Genomic DNA, 25659 nt, shown 5'->3' with positions numbered 1-25659 from the left:
TGCGAGTTACGGCTTTTAGTTTGCGGTAGTCCACTACCAATCGATACGAGCCATCTGGCTTTTCCACCAATAGTGCTGGTGCTCCCCAGGGTGACTTAGAGTTTTCGACAATGCCGCGATCAATCAGGTCTTGCACCTGCCGCTCCATCTCCTCACGTTGGGAGTAAGGAATCCTGCATGCACGCTGGTAAACGGGCGATGAAGTGCCGGTTTCTATCCTGTGCTTTATAACGCCACAGCAGCCCAAATCCAGGTTGGACGCTGCGAATACCTCCGAGTAGTCGTTCAGCAAACCCGCCAGAGCCTCCCTCTCTCTGTATTTTACGTGAGAAAGATCGAACGACGCCTTTGGAGCAGCCGAAGGACTAGCATGCTCTACAGTTGCGAGTACCGTATCGTGGGCTCACGTTTCTCTGTCGCAGAGGTGAAGAAAGCCAATGTTTTGTTCTTGGGAAGGCTCAGTGGCTGCTGGCTACAGTTAACCACCCGTAGGGGCACTCTGTGGGCGTCATTAACTGTCACGAGGCACGCGGCTGCCTTCAGGCCATTGCTGAGAGAGTCGACCGGCTCAAGCACTCCCACGGCGCCGCTCTCTACGTCTGAAAGCACACACGCGTACAAAATGTGCTCCGACCAAGGAAGGACGACCACCTCATCGACCAGCCTGACGGCAACCCGCGAATATACCTTCTCCAATGATCCCGCCGATTGACTAGTGTCAATATCGGTAATGCGAATCTCAGCCCCTCTCCTGTTCAAAAACAGAACTTTTGAGCCGCCCGCATTAACCTCTTCCTCAGAGAATGAGACTACTACCTTCCCTTTTCTCAAAAAATCCTGCCTTAATATACCTGACACTCCGTTTGGCAGAGACATCGTGTCCGGGCATACGTAGCAGGGGTGCTTCAATGCAATTCCGCCGAGAGAATAGTGTAACCGGTAGAGTCCACTTATGCCAAGAGGATCCCCCGTTATGCCTACAAATTTGGTTGCCATACCGCCAGACGCTTCCAACACCTCGCGGTCCCCCTTCCTTCGAAGCGTGTTAAAACTGCTCTCCTTAAGGAATGTCACCTTTGACCCCGTATCTATCAACAATTCCATGCAACAACCATTTAACTTGCAACGCACAACAGGGCATGCCTCGTCGGCCACACAAACCACCACCACCTCATCATCCACTGCTCCCTCCCCACGCTCCTCAGGATGGGGAGGACTATCTAGTTTTTTGTCTCGGTATCTGGAGCCCCGCTGTAGGCTTGCTTAGGGCGTGTCTCGCCTGCTTCTCTTTGTGGCTCCCCACGGCGCACGTTTTGGAAGAACCTGGCGATGTGTCCGCGACCCTGGCAAGCGAAGCATACGATTTCTTCAAAATCTGGCATACCGCGCGTGTAGCTTTGTGGCGGTCTCCGGTTTCCAGCGAATGGGCGCTGTTGAGCGCGCGCTTCAACCTGGCGTTCCACCTGCTGAGATAGCAGCTGTTCTAAGCGATCTAACCGCTCTGTCAAGAGAGCAACCTCAGGGTTGAGCACCGCTCTCTGTATGACGCGTAGTCTCGCTGCGGCTGTCGTTAACGCCTCGTTTCGTTCCTCATCCAATGCGGCCGCCACGGCTTAGTCGAGATTGCTCTGCTTGCGCGAGAGCACGAACCGGCGCACGGGGTCTTGCAGACCAGCCACGAACAAAGCGGTCATTTCCTCTTTAAGTAGATGCTCCGCGTATTTCTTCTTTAGCTGGTCTCCTTCCTCCTCCCTGCTTAACGTATCGCGTGCTAGGCGCTGAAGCCGCGACGCAAACGTTCGCACGTCCTCCCCTACCATCTGTCCGGCGTCACGGAACCTCTGTACCCGCACGTGACGTGGTTCAGTGTCGAAATGCTCAAATGCGAGCTTCTTAAATTCCGCAAATGATTTTGTGGATTTTACTTTTTCGTCTCGCCATGCAAAATCATGAGCAGCTCCTGCCATCTTACACCTCGCCATTCCCAGCATTTGAGCCTCGGACCATCCCCCCATTTTCCCAATCTTTTCTAGCATGGAAAAGAAATCGCAGATTGGAACCCCTGTCTTATCTCCCGTAAACGTCGGAATGACGCTTCCTAATGCCAGCATGCTTGCTCCGAGCGACGGCTGTGGAGTGGGAGCTCCCTCAGATACAGACATTTTTTTTTCGCTCAAGCCCTTCGGTGCCTCAAGCCTCTCAAATGAGAGTAAAAGTCCCACAATCAGTCCCGTTATTCCCTTTTGATTACAATTTTGAAGTCATGAATGTCGCAGCATTCAGAGGACATTTGCTTTTGAGACCCCACTTCTGACACCAGTGTGACGACCCCCCATAATGCGCAGGTCCACACGGGACGGAGAGGCAAAGAGACACCGTATGGCTCAGTTTAAAAAAACAGATATATTCAATAATTATATATGATTATTGATTATACATCAGAGGCTGGGATGTCCGAGCTTACGTGCCGACGACTTCATGGGGACGATGGAGGGGCTCCGGAGTTGAGCTTGAACGGTTGCTGGCAGAAGCTGCACGCCGTCGGGCTTCGGCGCTGAAGGCCCCCTTGGCGAACGATGTCGTCCTGAGCGTTGTTTCTTCCGTACTGCTTGTCGATTTTTATATCCTCTTATCCCCACATACCCTAGGTTGAGGACGCCCACGCCGGAGTGGGAGGGGCCTAGGGCTTTCACTTGGGCGCACAAACACACCACCGCACCTATGGTCTCGCCCCCGTCACGTGTTGAGTCCGAGGGAAAGAAGGTTGTCGTCGAGGTAGCGTCGGCTGTGGTAGACGGTCTCTGGCCCGCTGACGGTTCCCGCGGGTCACCGACCTCCGTTCTCCAACAGTTGACACTCGCCACTCAAGGCCGGAACGCGGGGTCACTAAAAGACCGGGAAAGTGGTCCCTTGTCCTGGGATGTGCTCGGGAGGGTTGGTGATGATGCGCGCCGTCTTGTCACGGGGCCAGGCCCGCCAAAACGAGGCCCTTTGTCCCCGGCACGGTTACGGTAATTGGGGAACATAACGCCCGTCTCCCCGCGGCGGCGACGGCGGCGTTCGACACATGCCGACACTACGGAAAGGGGGTCCGGTTGTGCTTAAACCCATTCGTTTTGGTCGTTCACTCTCAACGAGTACGGCTCGGTAATTGATGATTCCCGCCGTTTTGTCCCGGGGCCAGGCCCACCGAAACGAGGCCCTTCGTAGCACACACAAGGAACGTCACACGGCATACCGGTGCAATAAAGCGTTCGGAATTTTATGAGGTCCTGGCCGCGCTTTAGTTTTCAGGTTTAGGAGCAATTAAACAATGCCAGGTCTTGATATCGTAATACAAGGCATAGTGCAGGGCGTTTCAAAAGAACATTGTTCTCCACTTGCATTAGCAAAGACACTGTGGATGTAGCGGTTGAATTCCGTAGATCTGTGAGAGGTTTGCCGTCGTGCATTATTCGGTCAATAGAGTTTTCTTTTGACATAAGTGGTTCAAAAATTTTTCAGGTGAAGTTCGAATGAAATTAGGCAGTTTGTATTCAAAGTAATGTCGTTTAGCGGGCCTCACAGCTGCATTAAAAGACAGTTCGAAAGACTGAATAATGAAACGACTGCACCTCCACGTTTCAAACGTTTTACTTTTCTTTCCAATTGCAGGATTTCACGTGTGATCCAGGGAGAGGCTTTGCGAGATTTTATTATTTTATTAGGGACAAAGTTTTCAAGGCAGTGAGTGCACAGTGTTTTAAACTTATTCCATAGCTCATCAGCATTACTGCCTCGGAAACTGCTGAGGCAGAAATCTAAATAATCCAACACGCTCGCATCTTTCGCACGCGAGAAGTCCCTTACATAGCAGACTTTGGCCACAGCCTTTTTGCAAACAATATGGATAGAGAAGGAACAATCGATCATATCATGATCGTAAATTTCCTGCTCAGTTGAAATATGGTAGTCACTAATAGCTCGGCTTACAACAAGGTCAAGTATAGAAGTACAACCATGTACACGTGTTGGCTGCCTCACTACTTGCTGCAAGTCGTGTCTCAAAATCATATTAAATATGTGTTCTTCATGAGCAGCACGATCGGGATTGAAAAAGGGCTTGTCCTAGTTAATTGATGGAAGGTTTAAATCGCCAATTAATAAGATTCTGTCGTGATGAAAATCATCAATGAAATCAGACAGTCACGTAGAAACTGCGGAGGGGAATGGGGGATCTGTGCACTGCAAATAGTAGAAATGACCGTCCCCAACAAGAAATTTTTATCGCGAGGCTTTCATGGTTTTGAATTTGAGCTAGGAATGAAGTGTCGATGCCATGTTTTACGAGTACGGCAACACCGCCTCCTCTGGTAGATCTGTCCCGACGGAACACCCGGTAAAGGGGGGGGGGGGGGAGGAGGTGACATCTTCATTAGTTCCTTCGTGCAACCAAGTCTCTGTGATTACAACAATATGTGGCTTATACCCTATAATTACGGATTCAAGATGATCGCTTTTATTTACCACGCTGCGCGCATTTATGTTTAGAAGCCTGAGTTCCTTGATAGGCGGTGAAGCGAGTCACTCTTTACTCTGCTCACTTCGTATCTTGATTTTGCAATTGTTGGCCTCACCCCACGCGAAAACCTGGCAGTCCATTTTTTGTTTATCGTGCACCAGAATGGCCTTCTTGCCTTGATCCCTAACGATTTTATTACTATCCCATGAGAGCTTTTTTATTCTGAGGATGTCACGTGAATAGTTATTTTGCACAGAAAGTTTGGTTCCTTTAAAGGGACACTGAGGAGAACCCTATCAATTTTGTTTTGTTAGCGAAATCTGATAGTTCGGCATTTCATGGCTTTGTTGAGGCTTGTCCTGCAGCGAAAGATGCATTTATTTCAGAACAATTTGGATTCGAAGTTGAAAAAGTTTTTCCCGCCGCTTTGGTTCAAACTCGAGAATTCTTATGACGACATGGAGAACTCTTATGACGTCACAGGATAGAGTGACGTGAAACGTGACGTAAACAGAGACTCCGTGATTTCTGACGGTTAGCGGTGCGGTCTAGCAGCTGCCGAAATGAAAGCTACCGCCGCCGCACGTTGAAAGCATCTGTCGGGGGTCGCTACCGTCGCTCTGTTTACGTTTGCACAGCGTCTTGCCAGCGTTGCGATGAATCCTGTTCCCGAACCCGACGACGTAGTTCTCGCAAAATCTCCGGCCTGCATTTCAGCGACCTCAGCCCCACAGAGCGTGCGATGCTTTTGAGGGAGCACGGTTAGGTTAGGCGCCGGCGGGCCATTTCCCCCTTCCTCAGCGAGCAGCCGTTGCAAACTATATATCATAACCCCAGTGCGAGGAGTCGCGAGGCGCCAGGACAAGGTCGGCGCGTTGCGCCCATCTGAGGCTGGCTGTGGCTTTGGGGCCAACGGATTGGGATTCCTTGAACGGCGCGGTTGCACGGGGCAGCAGGCGGCGTCGAGGCCTCCCACGGTTGCAAGGGCCAAGGTATGTATTTATTTTATTGCCACAAAAAACGGATAGGTGCTCAAGGGCGGTCGCGTTTAATGTGGGCGCCTTGAAACTAAAGCCGACGCACGACGCTTCAACGGCTTCCGCTTGATCCAACGGGTCCACTGGATCGGGCTTTCTCGCCCACTTGCATGTACAGTACCATCATATGTGTACCGTGAATGGATCAAATTAGCCGAGAGCTCGAAAAGAACAGCTCCGCCCAACTGCCGAAGTTATTGAACTACGTCACAACGTGCACCTCGCCGCGGAGCCGAACCAGTCTGGCCGGGCTGGCGGCGCCTGGCGCACTCGGCGGGAAATAGAGACATGCTCCAAGTCTCCCCGCCAGTGCGGTCGGAGTGCGCCGAAGCCACCGAACGCGTGGGCGGTCAAGCGCAGTTGGAGTATAGAGGGTCTCCCTTTGGCCGACGTGACGTCACCGTGCAGCGCGCGCGCGCGTGTTACGCCGGTGCATAAACGCGCCTGAAGAGAGCCTGCGCTTAACCGCTAACCAACGTATTTGGCGGCGGCATCTATAGGAGCCACTGAAAGCCCCCGCCCACTCACTGAATAAAAAAAACCCTGTGCCGCAGTTCGGAATTGAACCAGGGCCTTTGGCGCTTCAGGCGGAGACGCTACCACACCGCCACGACGGCTCAAGTAGTAACTATCACTAAAGGCGCTTCTAGTGAATGCACTCTTCCGATGCAGAAATCTCCGCGCTTTCGCTACGTATATCCTGGCCTAACAGAGCTAGGCCATCAGCAATTTTTCTGAACTGCCTTGTACCTTGTCTCCCGTCCCTAATAAACGATTTCCGTTAAGTAGTTTGAAGTTGACTGGCACAGCCGGGAATGTTTCGCCGGGCGAGCGTGCGAAGACACAAGTGCTGCCTTGTACGATTACCGACCATCGTGCCATCATAGTTTTTCATCGACCGTGGCGATCATCTGGCAAGCCTTAACAGGCTCCTTCAAAGGTTAACTAGCACTTGAAGCGGCACTTGGAGTTCCTCTGCTGTTCGGCGCTTGTAAATCGAGGCGCGTCAAAAACAAAACCACGGGGCCCGCAAAGCTCATAGACGCGAAGCTCCTTAACAAATCGAAACTCTCCTGGCCCCCTGTGGCGCCGCCAAGCATCGGTTTTCTTTGCTTCCAACATTCAGGTTGCCTTTTGTCTGCATTCTTTGTGTGATAAAAGCGCACTATCGGTTTTAAAACATAACTTACTTCAATATTGAACCGCGCAATCTTCCTTTGTCAGCCTCATAGATTCGCGCCCTATGTAGGAAGGAAAACTCCTCCAAGGTGGCGGCTCTTGTCCTACGACGTCACCATGCTTGTACTTGCGAGTTTGGCCTGTGGCGGTGATACCTGTATTTTGGTTCTTGCTATTTTATACCTTACGAGAGCTTTGTTTTCAGTAAGAGCGGCGTTTTTGTGATCAAGAGTTGTTATTCTATCCATAGAAGCCAACTTCAATTTCTCCTCAGTGTCCCTTTAAGCTTGCGGCGATTTCACATTACTTCTTGTTTTTCATTAAAGTCCTGGAAGAACAATATGGCTCGACGGTTTTTCCCAGCACTACCAATACGGTGGATTCTGGCGACTGAGTTGGATGTCACACCAAGATTCTCCTGAAAAACTTCTGAAATAACGTTCTCTTTAAGGACAGATTCTGTTTCATTGCTGTCTTCTTGTACCACGAACACAACTAAGTTTGAACGCCTACTTCTGCCCTCCAAGTCGATAATTTTTTTGCGTAGGAAGGTGACTGTTCTTTCCAGGTTTTCTACGCGGGCTGATTAGTCTTTTAATATACCGAGCTGTTGGATCAATTCGCACAATATTTTTTTCCATCTTCGCGTTGTTCGTTCTTAATGCTGCCATTTCGTCTGTCAATTTTTGCTGTCCCCAAATAAGTTGCTTCAACACCTCTTGCGCACTCATACTGTCAGAGTCTGTCTCGGGGCCAGGATTCAGTTCGACGTCGCCGCACAACATCAACTCGCACATTAGGTATATATCACATGCGATACGAATGCACTGTTGGGGGCAAGGCAGAACCAGGATACCACGACAATCACTTTTAAATGAATAACAGGCACCAACCTTGGTTAGATAAAAGAAGGGTGCGTAAGGCCACATGCTGCTGCCTGGTCTGCCGTGTCCACTGAAGTGAAATTCTTGCGGTCGGCTATTTAAAGGAATGTCCGGTGAGGTCACATGCTGATGCGGCAGCGCTATAGGTGTGACGCCCGTACTAGATTCATGACGTCATCAGGCTCTTGATGAATGTTGTGCTGATAGACCGCTCTGGCATGACCAAGCAGAAAAACCTGGGTTAGACAAAAGAAGGGTGCGTAAGGCCACATGCTGCTGCCTGGTCTGCCGAGCCCACTAACATCACTTCTAGCATACGGCTATTTGCTGACGATTGTGTCATCTATCGCCCAATAGTCAACCAATCCGACATAACCATCATCCAAGAAGACCTGCTACGCATCCAAAAGTGGTGCAAAACCTGGCTAATGTCATTAAATTCTGCTAAGACTTCCCTTCTTTCATTCCACCGCCGGCGCAACCACCAGGATGCAATTTATACAATTGTGGGCTGCCATTCTATCGAAGGACGGACCCCAACATACATCATTCATCGCACCTTAACCCATCATTGATGCCCTGGGGCAATGAATTTCGCTTTAAAAATCCCAACATAAAACATAACGGCTTATTAGGGACAGCAGCGAACGAGCATACCGACGCTACGCTCGTCTGGGTAGCGGACGAAAAACAGATTTCTTCCCAGCCGGGCAGTTTTCTTTGTAGCCAACGTCGGTGACGCATGCCTCGGGTGACGCAGCGGTGGCGCTGTGTCTTATCGGCAACCCAGTACAGCCTGTGGCCGTGTTACACTGGACCGGAATATAACAAGGCGGAGGCTGCGCGGAAATGTGCGCAGTGAGTGTCGCCACATCAGCCCCCCCTCCCGCGGAGTGGAGAGCCCTCAGGGCTTGTAAACATCGGATGCATCGAGAGCCGTGCAGACCATCCGGGGTCCGAGGACGGGGCTCAGGCGGACGACTCTGGCTGTGGCGCTGCGGCCAAGGTTTCGGGGTGCAGCGAGGGACGTGGAGCGGCAGAGCTGCTGGGAGGGTCTGGGCCGCCGGGACGAGGGCGTGGAGAGGGACGAGAGCGTCGAAAGGGACGAGGGCGCCGGGAGGGACGATTGCGTCGAGAGGGACGAGGGCGCCGGGAGGGACGAGGGCGCCGGGAGGGACGAGATAGTCGGGATGGACGAGAGCGTCGAGATGGACGAGGGCGCTGGAAGGGACGAGAGCGTCGAGAGGGACGAGGGCGCCGGAAGGGACGAGAGCGTCGAGAGGGACGAGGGCGCCGGGAGGGACGAGGGCGCCGGGAGGGACGAGATAGTCGGGATGGACGAGAGCGTCGAGATGGACGAGGGCGCCGGGAGGACGAGGGCGCCGGGAGGGACGAGATAGTCGGGAGGGACGAGAGCGTCGAGAGGGACGAGGGCGCCAGAAGGGACGAGATAGTCGGGAGGGACGAGAGCGTCGGGAGGGACGAGGGCGCCGGGAGGCACGAGAGCGTCGAGAGGGACGAGGGCGTCGGGAGGCACGAGAACGTCGAGAGGGACGAGGGCGCCGGAAGGGACGAGAGCGTCGGGAGGGACGAGATAGTCGGGAGGGACGAGAGCGTTGAGATGGACGAGGGCGCCGGGAGGGACGAGGGCGCCGAGAGCGCCGGGAGGGAATAGGGCGTCGGGAGGGACGAGAGCGTCGAGAGGGACGAGGGCACCGGGAGGGACGATAGCGTCGAGAGGGACGAGGGCGCCGGGAGGCTCGAGAGCGTCGAGGGCGCCGGGAGGGACGAGAGCGTCGAGAGGGAAGAGAGTGTCGAGAGGGAAGAGAGCGTCGAGAGGGACGAGGGCACCGGGAGGGACGATAGCGTCGAGAAGGACGAGGGCGCCGGGAGGCTCGAGAGCGTCGAGGGTGCCGGGAGGGACGAGAGCGTCGAGAGGGAGAGCCCTCTGGGCTTGTAAACATCGGATGCGTGGAGAGTCGTGCAGGCCGTCTGGGGTCCGAGGACGCGGCTCAGGCGAGAGCCTCTGGCTAATGTCAGTATATTCTGCTAAGACTTCCCTTCTTTCTTTGCACCGTCGCCGCAACCACCAGGATGCAATTGATACAATTAACAACCTTCCCATTAAATCAGTAGATTCCTATAAATATTTTCGTGTCTATTTACGTAAAAATCTGACCTGGTCGCAACACTTTCGCCATGTAACTACTTCAGCTAATGAAGTTTTAGGGTACCGTCGCCGTATCCCTTCTTTAGCATCGCGTTGCATGAAATTGCTTGCTTACTTAACATTTGTTTACCACAGTTCAGGTGTCCGCCGATATATGAGACAGATACTGCGTCATTTCCTTTCCCCAAAACCAATTATTATTATTACTTAACTTTTGGACAGTCCAAATTTCAGTTTGCATGTGCCACCTATGATCCTAACTTTGCTAACCTCATTGACACGCTCGAATCCATTCAGAATCGCGCTGCTTGATTCATTTGTTCCAATTTTTCATACCACACTAGCGTTTCCGCACTAAAGTTTCAGGTTAATCTCCACACATTGGCCTGTCGTCGCAAGATTGCCTGTCTTTCGTTATATAATAAATTTTTCCATAACTTTGATGACGAAGTCATTCTTAACGCACGAGCTCATCGTATTTCCCGTTTATTGTCACCCTAACGCCGTGTTCCCTGCGAAATCCCTCACTGAAACATGTCACCTCTCTTTTTTTCTTAAAAGAGCCTGAGACTGGAATGACCTTCCATCCGAAGTGGCAACCATCATCGACTTCAGCAAATTCAAAACGGCCATCGAAGATCATCTTCTGTATTCAAGCTAATTGCCTTCTCAGCCTACCCCTCATGTAATGTCCCTTGAGGACCTTTGAGGAACAAATGAATAAATAAGACCATCGCCGACATGCTCTGTATGTACGTCGACGTGGAACGCAAGTATTGGGACGAACTGCTTCTCTACGTCATGTTCGCCTGCAATACGGCACAAGACACCACTCACATGACGCCTTCGAGCCTTCTTCATGGGCTACCAGTGAAAATTATGCTGGATGCCGTGTTCCGCCAGACGCTACAACCGACGAAGACGCAACGCGGAATACAGGCAGGAGGCCCAGTCTGGGTTTGGACGCCCATATGCCGCCGTGGATTGAGTGAAAAGCTTTCGCGCCGCTATTTCGGCCCGTGCAAGATTCTTCGTCCCTTAGATGAACTGGATTAGGAAGTAATCCCTGACGCAATGACTGCATCCCAGCGACGCCCGGTAAGACCAGTTGTCCATGTCGTCCGTCTGAAGCCCTATTATGTGCGCTAAATGACTCTGTGTTTCCGCATTCTCTGTGTTTATTTTCGCACAATCCGTTTTATTTGTTGCTAGTCGCCTTAATTGCTTTAATGCATCGGGTCGATGCTTCTTTGAAAGGGGAGTATGGCCCGAGTCTTGGCAGCGTTTGCTTGTTCGTTCTTAAAAGCTGCCGTCGCGCTGATCTATCGCTTTGTTTGCGATGCAAGACGTGACCAGATTTATCTCGATTGATCGCATCCAGGCAGAGCTGATTCTACATTGTTTAATGTGCTAGTAACTTTTCATTCTTTACCTCGAAAGTTCGCTATCAGCTTTAAATTGAGCACGGCCGACAGCGGCGGGCATTCTGTTCGACGACCACCGAGCACGCTTGTTGCTACGCCGCCGCCGAATGATTCAGTCCACTTTGGGTGCAAGTCAGCCCAAATAAATAATTTTGTTTAGACACCATTTATTACAGCTTTCCTGCTCTCCGGACTGCAGTCACCACTCCGTGACAATATCTATGCGACAGGGCTTCCATTGATGCTCCTATCCCTGTTGCCGTGCACTGTCTGTCTACCTTTCTTTCCAGCTCTTCCAGTCGGCCCAAGACTGCAGCAATCTTTTGGCTAATCTCCTCAATCAGTTTTGTTACATGGATCAATTGACACCGCTTCCATTGGGCATCAAGCGACAATGTTATCGCTAACCCGCCCACGCTCGTGGCTCAGTTGTTGCGCCGTGCGTTGCTCGCTGCTCGTTCAGCCGGCATGCATCCGGCAGGCGGCCAGGTGATCGGGGCCAGTAGGCGATCGAAAAGGCAGAACCCTATAGTCGGGTACAACTTTAGAAGGCAGCGATATAGTGTTCTAGAAGGGGGTAGTGGGTTCAGCAGCCGGCGCGCCCCATGCATTGCGGCGAGGCCGCGAGTGCGGACGGGACCCGGATGTTAGCGGCGGCGCTGTAGTCGCGTGGGCTGGCTGTTGGTGGTGCCCATGTGCTGCCTCTCGCATGTTTGTTCACGCATGGTTTGCGGCTTTGGCTGTAATCCGTTTTTTCAGCGCATCATTTTAGTTTGCTTCACCGGCTGCCTTCTTCATTCGTGAAACATAGGAATGCTGAATCGTCAACAGCAACGACACTGCATTGCTCCCGGGTGTCAAACCGGCTACAAGTGGACTAGAGGAAAGCGGCCGTCGTTTTTTACCGTGCCGAAAGATGAGGAAAGACGCCGAATTTTCCAGTACATCATGACATCCAGATTGAGCCAGGATCCACTGGAAAATTTATTTGGCATAATCAGGCAATCCTGCGGGACCAACGACCACCCAACCCCCACACAGTTTCTAATTGTAGTCAACAGCTTGTCGTTTTACAATCTTGCCACGACAGTGCGCTCAGGAAATGCTGACCTTAACAGAGGTAGTGGAAAAATAAGTTATCTCCAGTGTTCGTGCGATGCTCCTGCTAAAGACAGGGTTGCTGCAATCGATCAGCTTATCTAGAAAGGCAACCTAGCTTCATCCGAGCGCATGCTTCAGAGTATTTCTGCTGAGCACAGAGAGTATGTAGAGCAGAAGAGCGACGACAGGCTTATGCATTATATGGCAGGGTATGTTGCCCGAAAGTTTCTTAAACGTTATGACGGCAAGAACTGCCAAGCCTTTCTGTTGGAAAGATCCAATAAGGAAGGCAGAAATTCTTAGTTCTCAGTGATATCTGACAAGGAAGAGTTGTATCCTTCGCAAGAACTTTTCCGGGCAGTGAAGAAGTTATAAAACGTATTCCCTGTTTTCTTCAGTCGCAATAACTCTGCAGTGACAGCATAGTAGATTTAATGCTGCTTGTGAAGGCAAATTTTCGATATGCCTTAGGTTGCAGCCAGCAGGCAGATGCGCTCACAACAGGTTTGACGAAGTTCTATATACTGACAAGGCTGCACTTTTATGTAAAAGGGTGGAACCAATCGCAACAGGAACGGCGGAAAAACAAATTGTTCACGAAGATAAGCGTTGTCTATAGTGCCTCTCTCGTAGCAGCCGTAAGCAGTGCCTTGAAAAAGAGGTGGCTGCCCGTTTATTGTACCAATAAATTTGTTTGCTACCATTAGTTCCCATACTTTCTTTTTTACATGTTTATTACGAAATTTCGCGCATTGCAAGAACCGCCGTGACCGCCTACTAATGACATCACCGTAGCAGGAATTATCTCTCTAGATTTCAGTGAATGTGTACTTTGTAAAATAAAAGCTGAACTTGATGAAACAAAGCCTCGTCCATTCGGGATCTCTCTGTTCAGGATGCGTAAGTACGCGTGCAGGAATTGATTAGCTAACTTTAACAGTGAATGTGATTGCGTCTGGACGTGCATCGAAAATTTTGATGGAAAATTAAGCGATTTGCTCAACCACAATTTTACTTCTGCCCTGTTTTTGAGGTCTGCGTTCAGAAATGCAACCGGATCGTCGTACGGCGGCTCTGTGTCTGCACTCGTCGGGTCGGCTTTATCTTCGCACAAACTTATGGCATGTCCGCCTTTCCACCTTTTCCGGGCTCTTTACCTTGAGAGTTAGGTTTTAAGAAAAATGCATTGGAGCTGCAGACGTCCGATTTTCGGCGTTACACCAGATGCACACAGCTTTCCCGGCGCTGCGAATGCAGCGCGTATCGCGGGTATGTCGCGGGTCCTTTACAGCCGGTGCTCCGGTTGCGCCATCTCGCGCTATCGACGTGAGATGGCGCATCCGCGGGCTCTCCCTGAACCCACTACCCCCTTCTAGAACACTATAGCAGCGGCATTTACCCCTCAAAGGCGGATGCACACGAGCCTCCGCCAATAGGCGCGCACTTCAGTTGACGTCACGAGCCGGACGGCCGGTGACCCCGCCGACGAAGAACACGCCTAATGGCTTGTTGACACTTGGACATTCGGCGGCGAGAGCGAGCGGAATCCGCTGCCGCGACAGAGATTCCGCCGAAATACCCAGCGGATAGGCCGATCGGTCCAGGACCGATTTCTGCCGCCGGAAAAAAATACGCCGAATCTCGTCAGCCAATAGGAAGGCGAGTACCCGCGGCACAAACATGGCGGCGCCCTTCGATGCAGGAGGCCTCGCTTCGGACTGAATTCGTCGCTGTTACTGCCTTTTTCAGCGCGTTCACTGGCAATAAAAGAACCAGCGGTCTTTCGCTTTGTCTCATCTCGCCCATAAGAAAACGTTTGAGTGATAAATTTGCTTTACTTCTTATTTCGGGTGACGATTCTTCCCCTTTTAGGCTTAAGAGGGGCGTCGGTTTGTTGACAACAGTGGTTCCCGTCATAACCACCATATGGCGCCACTAGGCCAAAATTACAGTTTTAAAAGCGAGAATGTTAGAAATTGCCTAACGTCCGGCAAAATAGGTGCATTTAGCGTACGTAAGTGTGCATACGGTTATGGAACGTAGACAGCATCGATTAACGCCTTGCCATATCTGTGAACGCCGTGAGCAGACGACACACTGGCGATGAGCGGAGACGCGGTGGCCAGGAAGTGTGAACGATGCAGCTTTTCGGCGGCAGCGGATTTCGCTTGCTCTCGCCGCCGAATGTTCAAGTGTGAACGCGCCATAACATGGCCGCCCTCGTTTCGAACTGGACCGAGTCGCGTCAGCTGCGTACGTCTCCCTCCGTCAGAGTGAATTCCAAGTATTTGTGGGCGTCTGTCATGCCGGAAATATTATTGCGAGCTTACGATGCACAATTAGTGCCGCGTGCGCTTGTTCTGAGCCGTTAGCCGACAAAAAAAGATAACCGCGAACATCGCTGACGCTGCGCTGCGCTTCGTCTGGAAACAGGATACCGCGGCAACACACCGCTGCAAACAAACATCGCGCGTGTTGGTTCTATGGTGTTTTGTTTTGCTCTTAAGTGAAGTTGCGGCGAGGGGAGTTTGCCAAAGTCTGGTACCCACTGTGAGCGGCTGGTGTGTTGGTGTACTGTGCCCCTGCGTTTCTCGTCGGACGTGGCGAAGTGATGGAGCAAAACCATTATCACGATAAATGGGTAAAGCGTGCGCGGATGAAACCTACCTACAAGTTCCTAAACCGTTGGCGGCAGTATGGTAAGATAGCCGAGCGTCTAACAGGGCGTCGTTCGAGTGTCGCTCCATGCCATCGATCTTGTTCCGTAGCAGACGACTCACAGCGCTGTAGAAGGCACGGAGTTATTTTTCTCTCGCGATCCAGCATATGCTGTAGCATTTACATCTTGATAGCTTTACTAAACCACTCAACAAGATACACAAATCTGATTTATACCGAGAAATACGCGTTTTAGAAGCAGTCACAATTTTTTGAGCGGGACTATTTCTTTAGTCGCGGTGGCAATTGGCTGCTGCATTTCGGTCATCTGGGCGGGGCCTGTCCTGTTTTCTAAAGTTGTACCCGACTATAGAAGTAAGCAGCAAGATTGTTCGATTATCAGTTTTCCTGTATTGTGTTCATGTAAACGGTTCTCTTTGTTTAACTCCTTTCATATCTTTTTATACTTTCCTTCACATCTTATTTTTGTAAAATTAGGATACAGTGTGAACGCTTTTTTCTCGAATAATAGATATCTTACAGATTTTTCTTGCACTGCTGTCACTGTTGCGCGCCGCCGGCGCCCAGGCCCCTTCAAGCTACAGCTTTTTGCCTGGGAAGCCGTCAGCATTATAAGATGTTGAAAATAAAGGTGAATCGAATTGAAGTTAGTTTCTTTCTAACGGAAGTACCACAAGTTTTGAGTGCATTTAAGAAAACACTAGCACATCTTGAAGTGCTTCACGCAAATTAGAAAAGAAGTTGTGATACGCTTTCTGGAGTTCATGGTATTTTCACGCCACATTACACTTGCTGGGCCTTCGAACCAAGAGGAAAAGAGCCCATTCTTCCTATTACCATACCATTCAGAACTAATGAAACGTAACATCGTTAAATCAAGTTTTATTAACACCTTGACTCTGTCAGGTCAGCATAGGCTAGAGGACAGCTTTTCGAGCCAAGTGTCTAGGCTGACGCAGTGAGGATACTCGCAAGCCCTTCTCTCGTCTGTCGCTGAAAAAGTAGCTGCCCCAGATGAAGCGTGCATGGGAAGCAAAAATGTCGCTGAACCCCAAGCAGCACAGCTAATCGGCCTAATATTGGAAATTAATGGTTTCACTCTGGTCTCTCCTTTGTCGGGCCCGTCTTTGCCAATACGTTGCGAATATTGGGCAGGTTACCTGTGCTGCTTGGGTTCTACCTTGCATGCACCGGATATCGCATAAACTTAAGAAAGTTGGAAGCAAAGCAGGAGTGGACGCAGGTTTCTCAGCCCCTCTCCGGCTATCAAAATTTTGCGGCAAGGTTAACGAAAACAAGAAGAAAATGGGTTGCACAACGCGGCATAGAGATCCTTTCGTGGCATGTTAGCAGGGCGTTGTCTATTCCACTCTTTTATCTTGGTGCAAAACTTGCATCGGACAAACAGACCATTGTTTAAATGAAAGGCTAATTGAACACAACAATTATTTATATGGCACTTGAGATAGTTAGCTTTTCACTGTCGGAACTGCCACCCCAAAAAACAATTTTTGCCTACCTGAAGAAAAACGTGGCCTGACGAATGCCACGTGCGAGTGGCGTGCTGGTGTGGCCAAAAGAGCAGTCTTTTGTTTCGGCTCCTCGGTTCTCGACGTGACAGCTTGGCTGCCTTTTCTAACCATCCGCTTTAAAGAGGCTCCGAAAGAGGCTCTATTAACGTTGCAGTATGGCTGGAATGTTAAAGCACGCCGTTTCACGAATATTGCCAGGAAGAATTTTTAATCCGCTTTGTAGAAACAGTTATCTTTTGTCAAAATTTGAATTTCAGCGTCTTCGCGCCTTTCTTTTTCCTCTCGTCACTTTTTGCACACTTGAAGGTCGGCGCTCGTCCGCCGGCCCCACCTCCGGGAGAGAGCTTCCTGACCCACCGGAGCTACGCGGCTTATTGGCCGCGGCCTTGGCAGCTGCCTAACGTCTGAAAGAATCTAACCAATAGCCATCTCTCAAGATGTATACGTAGATGCGAGCGACAGTGAAGGGTGCGAGCATGAAAAGGTCGCCAGGAAGGGCTCGCCAACTGTCGCGCGTGATTTTGGGTTCTCTGCTGCCTGTAGAACTGTATTATTTGGCTCAAGTGTTCATGAAAAGACACTGCAGTGATTGCGAAAGTTGATGTTCTCTCCTCGGAAGGTGTTTTAGATCCCGTTTGGCCATGCATCCGCCGCTGGTTCTGATCTCTGCGCCGAAGTGGATGCCTCATTGTCGGTAATATATTATTGCATTATAACCACAACCTCGCGCAAGAAAATGTCTGCTGCCGCTATGTTCCTTTGACTTCTTGAGTGCGGGTCATAGCATCGTAACGTAGGAATACTCTAAAAACGCCTACAAACTTTACCTCTCTGGCAGAGTGCGTGAATGTTCAAATGCTTTTTCCAGCTGCAGGAATACCTCGAGAAAGCTGTGCCACTGCAGCCACGGTCGCTGCACTGCCACGTCTGGTACCGGATGCACGTGATTCGGGACCCGAGGAGCGTGTTCTTTGAAACTTACGAATTATTCCCGGATGACGCCTTCTTCACCTACTGCTCGGGGCGCACAATCATCATGACCTTCGATGTGATGCGCGACCTCCTCCGGGCGGCATCGTTCATCCCTCGCCACACGAGTGTAGGACATTCACACTTTTGGCCTGCACTTGCTTACATTATGGTTACCGTCATCGTTTACACGGATTGACGTCCCCGCATAGCGCTTTCTAGAAGGAAGCTGAAAGGGATCCTCAGGACATAGAGTGTTGGCTTTAGTGGCGCATAAGCATCTAACGTTATCATGCGCCAAGCTCAAGGTGTAAGAAAATTGTCGCCTGCTCAATTTTACAAATCTGTAAAAAAACAATCAGTGGTGTCGATGGCCTAAAAGATTAGTTCATAATTCTTATTAATGGCAAAAAAGAGCTTTAAAAGGGCAGTTAGTGAAAGCTTTAAAGGTCAGGTGACCTCAGCAACCATCCTTGCCTCGGCAAGGATATCGAGGCTCCCAACAAATCAAATAAAAACCTCAGCCTTCTTCTCAGGAACGAGAAGGTGGCTGATGTGTATCGCCATATGTAGTAAGGAACTGGTTTAGAATTCAGAGGTTTTCAAGGACAGCTGCTTTCCTTAAAAAGCTAATAACACTTACGATACCAATTAGTGTGTCTTCGGCTAAAATAGTTCTGGGAGGAATACAGTTTTTTCATGTAGCATAGATCAAAATGTTTTGGTCAGTGATTCAAGTTATGTGCATAAGAATAAGACGTGAATTAGTGCAATTTGATATCAGCATTTTTCACAAACAGATTTAACTTCTTTTGTTACTAGAAAGTTGTCTGTAAGGTGTGTATGTGGCATACAGAAATGGCATAAAATTACTTCCGTGAAACGTTCATTGTGACTACATGTTTTCCATTCACCCAGTATGGGCATCACCAAATGCAGTTTTTTATTATTTCATTGTCCTAGGTATCCTGGCATTTAGCTTTCAAATTAGCGCTTATTAATACAGTCTCTATCAGGTATGTTGACTTTCCTGATTTCACGGCTGCGAGCTTGTGAAGCGCATAAGTTGGCTCTTATGTCCATACAGTCCATCTATCCCATCTAGCGGCCATCAAGTCCAAGACGGCTTGGCATTCATATGTAGCGGTGCCCTGACTTGTTCTATGTTGTGTAATATGTTTCCTATTAAGGATTAGCCTGCATTTCTGGAATGTAATAACGTGAGCACGCTAAGAGAATCAGTGTAGATCATGCTGTTTTTTTTAATGCTGTTATTTATTAGTTTGCCTACAGTTGCAGAGACTGATTGACATTCAGCAGCAAAAATGGATGCACAGTTGGGAAGCCTAACTATTTTTTGCAACGCATTGCCTTCTAACCTCGTCCGTACCTGAAGCTTGGAAGAACGCAATTATAATGTTAATTCATAAGAGAGGAGACGCCAAAGACTTGAAAAATTACAGACCGTTCAGCTTACTGTCCGTTTCCTACACGGTACTTACTAAGGTAATCGCTAATAGAGTCCGGGCAACCGTAGACATTAATCGGCCAAATGATCAGGCAGGTATTTGTAAAGAATATTCCACAATGTATCATACTCACGCTATAAATCAGATGAAAGAGAAATACGCAGAATTCAACCAACCACTATATAAAGCCTGTATTAAATATGAGAAAGCATACGACTCAGTGGAAACCTCAGCAGTCATTCAGGCTTTGCGGAATCAGGGTGTAGATGAGCCTTATGTCAAAAAATATATCATACTGCTCTTTCTGTCTAACTCATTGATCATGATTTGCAGTTCATCTCCTGAGTGACTCAGCAAGGCAATATCATCAGCGAATCGCAGATTATTTAGGTATTCTCCATTCACCCTTATCCCCAAGAGTTCCCAATTCAGGCCTCGGAATACCTCCTGTAAACTGGCGGTGAATTGGATTGGCGAGATCGTGTCTTCTTGCCTGACGCCCTTCCTTATTGGAATTTTATTTCTGACTTTATGGAGGACTATTGACCATAGTCCTCCATCCAGACGCTTCAGTGCAATTTGCTTTCATTCGGCTTCCTTGAGCTAAAGGCGTTCGTTATCAAGCCTGTCGGCCTCCTCCTTAGTCTTCCTGATTCCCTTCCTGAATGGCATCCCAGGTATCCGAAATTTTGTCCTGCTCAGCACTTCGTTCCTCAATATCCTCAATCAGCTGCGGTTTTCTGTGACATTTCCCGATCTCAATACCCAGTTCATCACAAAACAAAATAAACTTTGGCTCCCCCAGTTTGCTCAAATCCATGGCAATTGCTGAACGAGGACTTTCAATACAAGATGCTACGTGAAATACTTTATCGAGCCCCTGTTATTTCTATCTGTACCTCCTGCAGGAATGCCTGAACAGGTGACGCAGGTAGCAAATGAAGAAATAAAAATTAACGGTCTGCTAAAAAGTCGTACAAACAGGTCAGCATCCTGCCCCGGATGCATAGATCTGCTAAATCGTGGAGTATGCCGAACCTTTAAGTAGAGCCGTACGCTTTCTGCTTGTCAAAGAGAACCGCAAGATAACGGTGCTGCTGTATGAACGCCTCCCGCATTGTGTTTTCAAGGCGGATCTGTGGTGGAGCATATTTTTTTGAAACCGCGCTTATGTATGTCGAGAAGCTGGCGAGATTCAAGAACAAAGGTCAGTTGGATATTCACCACACTTTCAAATTTTTGTAGCGGGAGCTACACTGGGCTATCAGTCGAGCATTTCGCGGTACACGGGAAAGGTCAGTTGTGCGCACGCGCCGTTGCCATGGCAACCGAAGAGGAGCAAAGCGCGGTGTGCGCTTCACCGTAGCCGCGTCCGTGCGCACGCTCCACCGTCAAAGCCGAGCGTGACGTTACGCGAATGAGCAGTTGTGCGCATGCGCCGATACCATGGTAACCACAGGGACCCCACAGCTGCGCCGCTCTATCAACCGAACCCCGCGTCGCGTGGGCAGGATTGCGTATAAAAGGCGGAGATGTAGTGGGCGTTTGTATCACAACTTTTGACATGCATGCAGAGGAGAGTCCAGCCCCTGCTAAACGGCGGTAGAGACAAAAGAACATCAACTCTTCCGATCCTGAGGTTGTAGCCTCGCAGTTGGATTAAACTAAATAAGAACGCTTGAGTCTGTGTGTACGTGAAGCAAGGTATCACCGCTGTCAGATATCTCCATTGGATTGCGTCGAATAATGGTGAAGCCTGCTGTGTCCGGCTTCTCTAAAGCGGCATTATCATCCAAGGAGTCTGCGTGGTACCGAGAACATCTGTCAAGCAGACGATTAATGTTGTTGCCAAGTGTATACAAGCCTACGTCACGGTTTCACAGTAGTGTGTGACTTTGGGTGATTTCAACAGGAAACAGGACTCTCTCTGTCAGTGTATGAAAGAAAAGTTTGACTTGAATTTAGCTTTGGACCCTCACGTCCAAACTACACACTGGGGAACTAGAATAGAGCTTGTATACTAAGGAGGCTCTTAATTTGAAATACTGTACCGACCAAATTGAGACCACTGCTTGCTACTTCACTTACCATCGGGTAGTCTTCGTCTCTGTCAAGCAGAATGAATAATAGATCTGTATACCCAATGTCTCTCATTTCTAAACATACAGTGACCACAACAAGCTCAGCCAGGGAAACATACCTCTCGCTACGTATACCCTGGCATAGCCGAGCTAAGCCACTGCCAATTTTTTTTGTTTTTTTCTGAGCAGCTGGTAAGTACAATTGGTCTATAACTGCCATTACTTGATGATGGTATTCCAGGGCTCAAGAAAGGAACTACAATGGATTTCTTCCATGTGTCAATTATCTTCCCTGCCAGAGTTTATTGAAATTTAAATTTTATTGAAAAGCCAGATTTTATTGAAATTTAGAAGTGCCTCAATGGTGGCCTCAGAGAGTTGTGCAAGTATGATGTACTGCGTATTATCTCGGCCTGTTGCTCTCTGTTTGCCTGCAGATAATACTCTATTTAGTTTCTGTATTGTAATTTTCCTATATGATCTTCATTCATGCCTGCTTCTGTGAGAAGTTTTTTCTGCTATGGCTTTGTGTTTTTTGAAATGTGTCAGTGCAGTTGCAACAACTGGAAACAGCAGCGAAGGGTTCACCTATTATGTCTGCCTGTTCTAATATTGTTTGTTTAACAGGGTGGACAGAAGTGGAAAAGTGTAGGGAGAATAGTCGCCACTGAATTTTCGGACCTCATCCCACAATTCTTGGACAGTAGTGAACTGGTTTTTGTATGCATGTTTCTTCCAAGACGTTCTTTCATCATTTATACGAATATGACGCGCTTTGGACTTTGTCCTTTTAAATAATAACAAGTTCTCCGTTCTGGGGCACCTTCAAAATATTCCACATGCTTTCTTTGTTCCATCTTCACTAGTATGCATCCTGTGTCTTCCAAACCTTGCGATTTTTCCTTATTTGTCCTGATGATTGCGGAATCGCTATCTTTGACAGAAGAAATTATACAGGTCGTAAATTTTTCATTCCTTTCTGCTATGCCTATTCCATGATTGAAATCTCTATGTAATGAGGCATTTGTGGACACAGTGACCAGTCAGCTATATTGGAGTTTCCAGCTATGAGGTCATGTTGTAATGATTTAAATTCAGGATATAATTTTAAAACTCTTGGTCAGTGGTGACTTGCTCGAGGATCATTATAACATTCCAAATAAATTCATTAAAACTTATGTGATAGGGTGGTTAAACCAAGGCAGCACATTTTTTCCTGAGCTGGGGCAGCAATTCGTCTTTTTTCTTGCATTCATTAGGTAAATGAAATTTGTAAGCATAAGGTCTTCAATTATTTGGCTTCTGGAGTCTGTGCGCTCACTCTTTCAAAAGTGTGAGTGCGGATTGAAATCCCGAACTACCACACATAGTTCTTATAGTTGTTGGAAGAGGCTTTCCAATTTGTGGATAGTAACTGTGAGGCTTGGTGGCATATGTACAGAGCAGTTATTCTATGTTTAACTACACTGACTGTTAAAGCCTAAAAGTTTGTTTTCATGTTATTTCTCGTGCACGGATGACAATTTTCATTACGATTGCCACGCTACCTGTTCTCCTGTTCTCAATCTCATCCGGAAATTTCGAATTTTTCAAGATATTTCTGTGTACACGAAGATGTAGGCAAAATTGATTTAAACATGTCTGTAATGTGTGTGCAATTTCTCAGAATTCCTCTACAGTTTAATTGAAACAAAAATGTCACGTATAAGAGTGTTGAGTATGAGGAAAAAGCAGCTGAAAAAGTAAGTTTTCAAGAGGAAAAAGTAAGTTTTCAAGAGGCATTATTCTAGGCTCTCCTTTTTGTTTTGATATCGATGTTTAGAATCCAAACACACCTTTCAGACACCATATACGGATTCTGCCCAGACCGATCCGCGCAGGAATGTCCTGCTCTAACTACACAAGGAACTCTTGGATCCAGTCGAGCACCCCAGTGACGATCAAGTGGTCCTCGCCTCAGGCCTCAAGGTGGAGTTGACAACGTGACCAGCGACCTCATCCTCACACATTTGTCACATGAATTGTGGCCACAACATGTTTAGGTACATCCGATAATTTCTCGCTGATAGGAAGGCCTATATACGTATCCAAGACCAGAAGCATGGCCCGTATTCCCTCGGCACAAGAGGAACCCCACAGGGAGCAGTACTTTCACTCTTCTTCTTTAATGTCGCCATGGCTTACCACCCCTACTGGTTAATGATGCCCGACGCATCAGGCATGCCCTGTATGCTGCTGACATCACGCTCTGGGCAACACATGGGTCGCTGGGACAGATCGAGGCCAACCTGAAACAAGCGGCGACTATTGTTGACGGATCCACTCGCCCCAGTGGCCCGGAATGCTCCCCGACCAAATCAAAATTCATGCACCTCGGCCCAACCAGAAGTGTATCACTAAAGTTGACCTCGCCCTTGCTAGCGGCCCTATCCCTGAACACGATGAAGTAAGAGTGTTGAGGCTCTTTGTCCACCGCAACCGCAAGATTGATACAACCCCGCAGAAGCTGCGCACGATTGGAGACCAGGTAGGCGGTGTTGTCCTCCGGGTATCTTACAAATGGGGATGGTTACGATGCAAAGACGCCCTGAGGCTGGCCAATGCATTAGCCGGGTACTCTACTCGACACCCTATCTCCGCTTGTGGAAATGTGACGAGAACGCCCTAGAGGTGATCCCTCACAACATCTATAAGCGCCCCCTCGGCTTCCAAATAACGATGTCCAATCAACAGGTCATCGATCTCGCGATGACCAACACGTCATCTTGACCTTAGAGGGTCGTGATGTAGGGGCTCTCAAACATGCGACAAGGGCTCCTTGTCACCGGAGGCATCTGTTGCTAAACCGTCGTGGTCGCTTCAGATGACGCGGTGTTTGCGACGCGCGACCCCTTTCTGACAATCTATCCTCTCATATCTCTTAACTCTCCTAACGTCTGCACGTGGCAGTGTTTGTGGCTCAGCTTGAGCCAGTGGGCAGGCCCCCGTGCACTTTCCTTTTCTTTCTTCCTTCAGTCGCAACAACAACAGTTTTGTTCCACGTTGTGGTGCTCGGGCACCACGCTGGCGCCTGTTATTGAAGCGATTAGAAGGGATAACTTCGCTGCACCATGTAAAGCCGATTTCGTCGTACCTGGCACAGTCCTCTACTGCGGCAGCGCCGCGCAACAGGAGCGCCGCCGCCGCCGGCTTCTCCGCTGCGCCGGAGCCGCCGCCGCTCCTCTGCCCTGCGTGACTTCACAACCGCGATGCGCAGTAGTACTGGCGTTCCTGTACATGATCCCGCAGGAGCGGAGTTGCGCGTCTGTTTTCCCTCGCCGCTCCGAACACCATGGAGGGGAACCTGTCTTCAGCGACTGTACCCCTCGACAGCTCGATACTTCGTGTGGACCCGCGCTGTCGGTTACATTTCATACATTTCTCGTGCGCACCTGTGGCGCCATGTTTGGTGCTCTCCAATGGCAGTAACGGACGCGGTCGTCAGCTATGACTGGAGGCAGTGCGCCAAACTGCAGCAACCGCAGTGGAAACGGCAAAGCGTTTTACACGGCGCCGTGTGGAAGGTCGGCGGGTGAAGTGCGTCGGCGACTGAAATGGCTTCTGGGAATGGGCCGCGATAAGCGCGCCCCGAAAGGTACTTGAATATGCGAGGTAAGCAGTTCGTTTTATTTACTCGGAATGTAATATTTGTGTTCTTGTTCCGTTAAGTGACTTTGGTGAGTAACTTTCGCGCTACCAAATGATGTACAGAGAGCTGAGCAGGCTCGTCGAGCGCGGGTGAAGTGTGCAGAGGGACGATTAACGAGATATCGCAGCTACCTTGTGGCGGGCACTGCGCTTTCGTTTTGATCATTCGTGTCGGTATGAAGCAGCGCATGGGCTCAAGCGGTGCCTGTGAAAACCCTGCCTGCTTTATAATATCACTGTGCTGTGTAAGCTGCAGCTCAAGTGCTTGCTGTTCACAGCGTATGCATGTCAATTAGCTGGCGCATGTCGACTTCTTCGAACTTGTTCGTCGCTTTCCACGAGATATGAGTGAAGCAATATGTTTTTCTTGCAGCCAATAGTTTGGCTGACCCGAAAGACGCGGGTTCGATCCAGGCCGCGGCAGTTGAGTTTCCATGGAGGCGAAATTCTAGAGGCCCGTGTATTGTGCGATGTCGGTGAACGTTAAAGAACTCCAGGTGGTCGTAATTTCCTGAGCCTTTTACTACGGCGTCCCCCATAGCCTGAGTCGCTTTGGGACGTTAAACCCCCATAAACCAAACCAAGTTTTTTTGTTCTTTCCCTTTTATACATTTGCTTTTATTTTGTCGCTCTTATTTTGCGCATTTTATATTTTATTTTTGTAAATAACTTTTTATACACTATTATTTAATTTTTTTACATGGTTGATTCTCAGGTGGAGCGAACACTTCTACACGTTTCCTGCAGACGGGTCTTGGGGACACTGATCAGCAAAGAAAGGCTTTCGCCGTAATGTGGCTTCCTGCTTTTCTTGAGACTTCCTTTACTTCATTTCGCAACGCACGTTAATTCCATGTCAACACATCACTGGCATTTCGTCCTCATATCTCGCCACTGTCTTACCGCTGATAAACAGCTTTTTGTACTCAATAAATGGCGTGTTAAG

At 49.2% G+C, this 25659-nt stretch overlaps 1 protein-coding gene across 1 annotated transcript in view; it reads left to right on the top strand.

The window, feature by feature from the left end:
• LOC144102507 (acetylgalactosaminyl-O-glycosyl-glycoprotein beta-1,3-N-acetylglucosaminyltransferase-like) overlaps positions 1-25659 on the top strand; it is an 86640-nt gene that overhangs the window by 31611 nt on the left and 29370 nt on the right. Inside the window, exon 2 of the mRNA XM_077635765.1 lies at positions 17376-17606. Within this exon, the coding sequence (XP_077491891.1) occupies positions 17376-17606 (231 nt within the window). The remainder of the gene's footprint in view (positions 1-17375; positions 17607-25659) is intronic.

The sequence above is a fragment of the Amblyomma americanum genome, chromosome 8 (assembly GCF_052857255.1).
Source record: "Amblyomma americanum isolate KBUSLIRL-KWMA chromosome 8, ASM5285725v1, whole genome shotgun sequence".
Classification (NCBI taxonomy): domain Eukaryota; kingdom Metazoa; phylum Arthropoda; class Arachnida; order Ixodida; family Ixodidae; genus Amblyomma; species Amblyomma americanum.
Note: the sequence above shows the minus strand (reverse complement) of the source record. Positions and strands in the feature narration are given on the sequence as shown.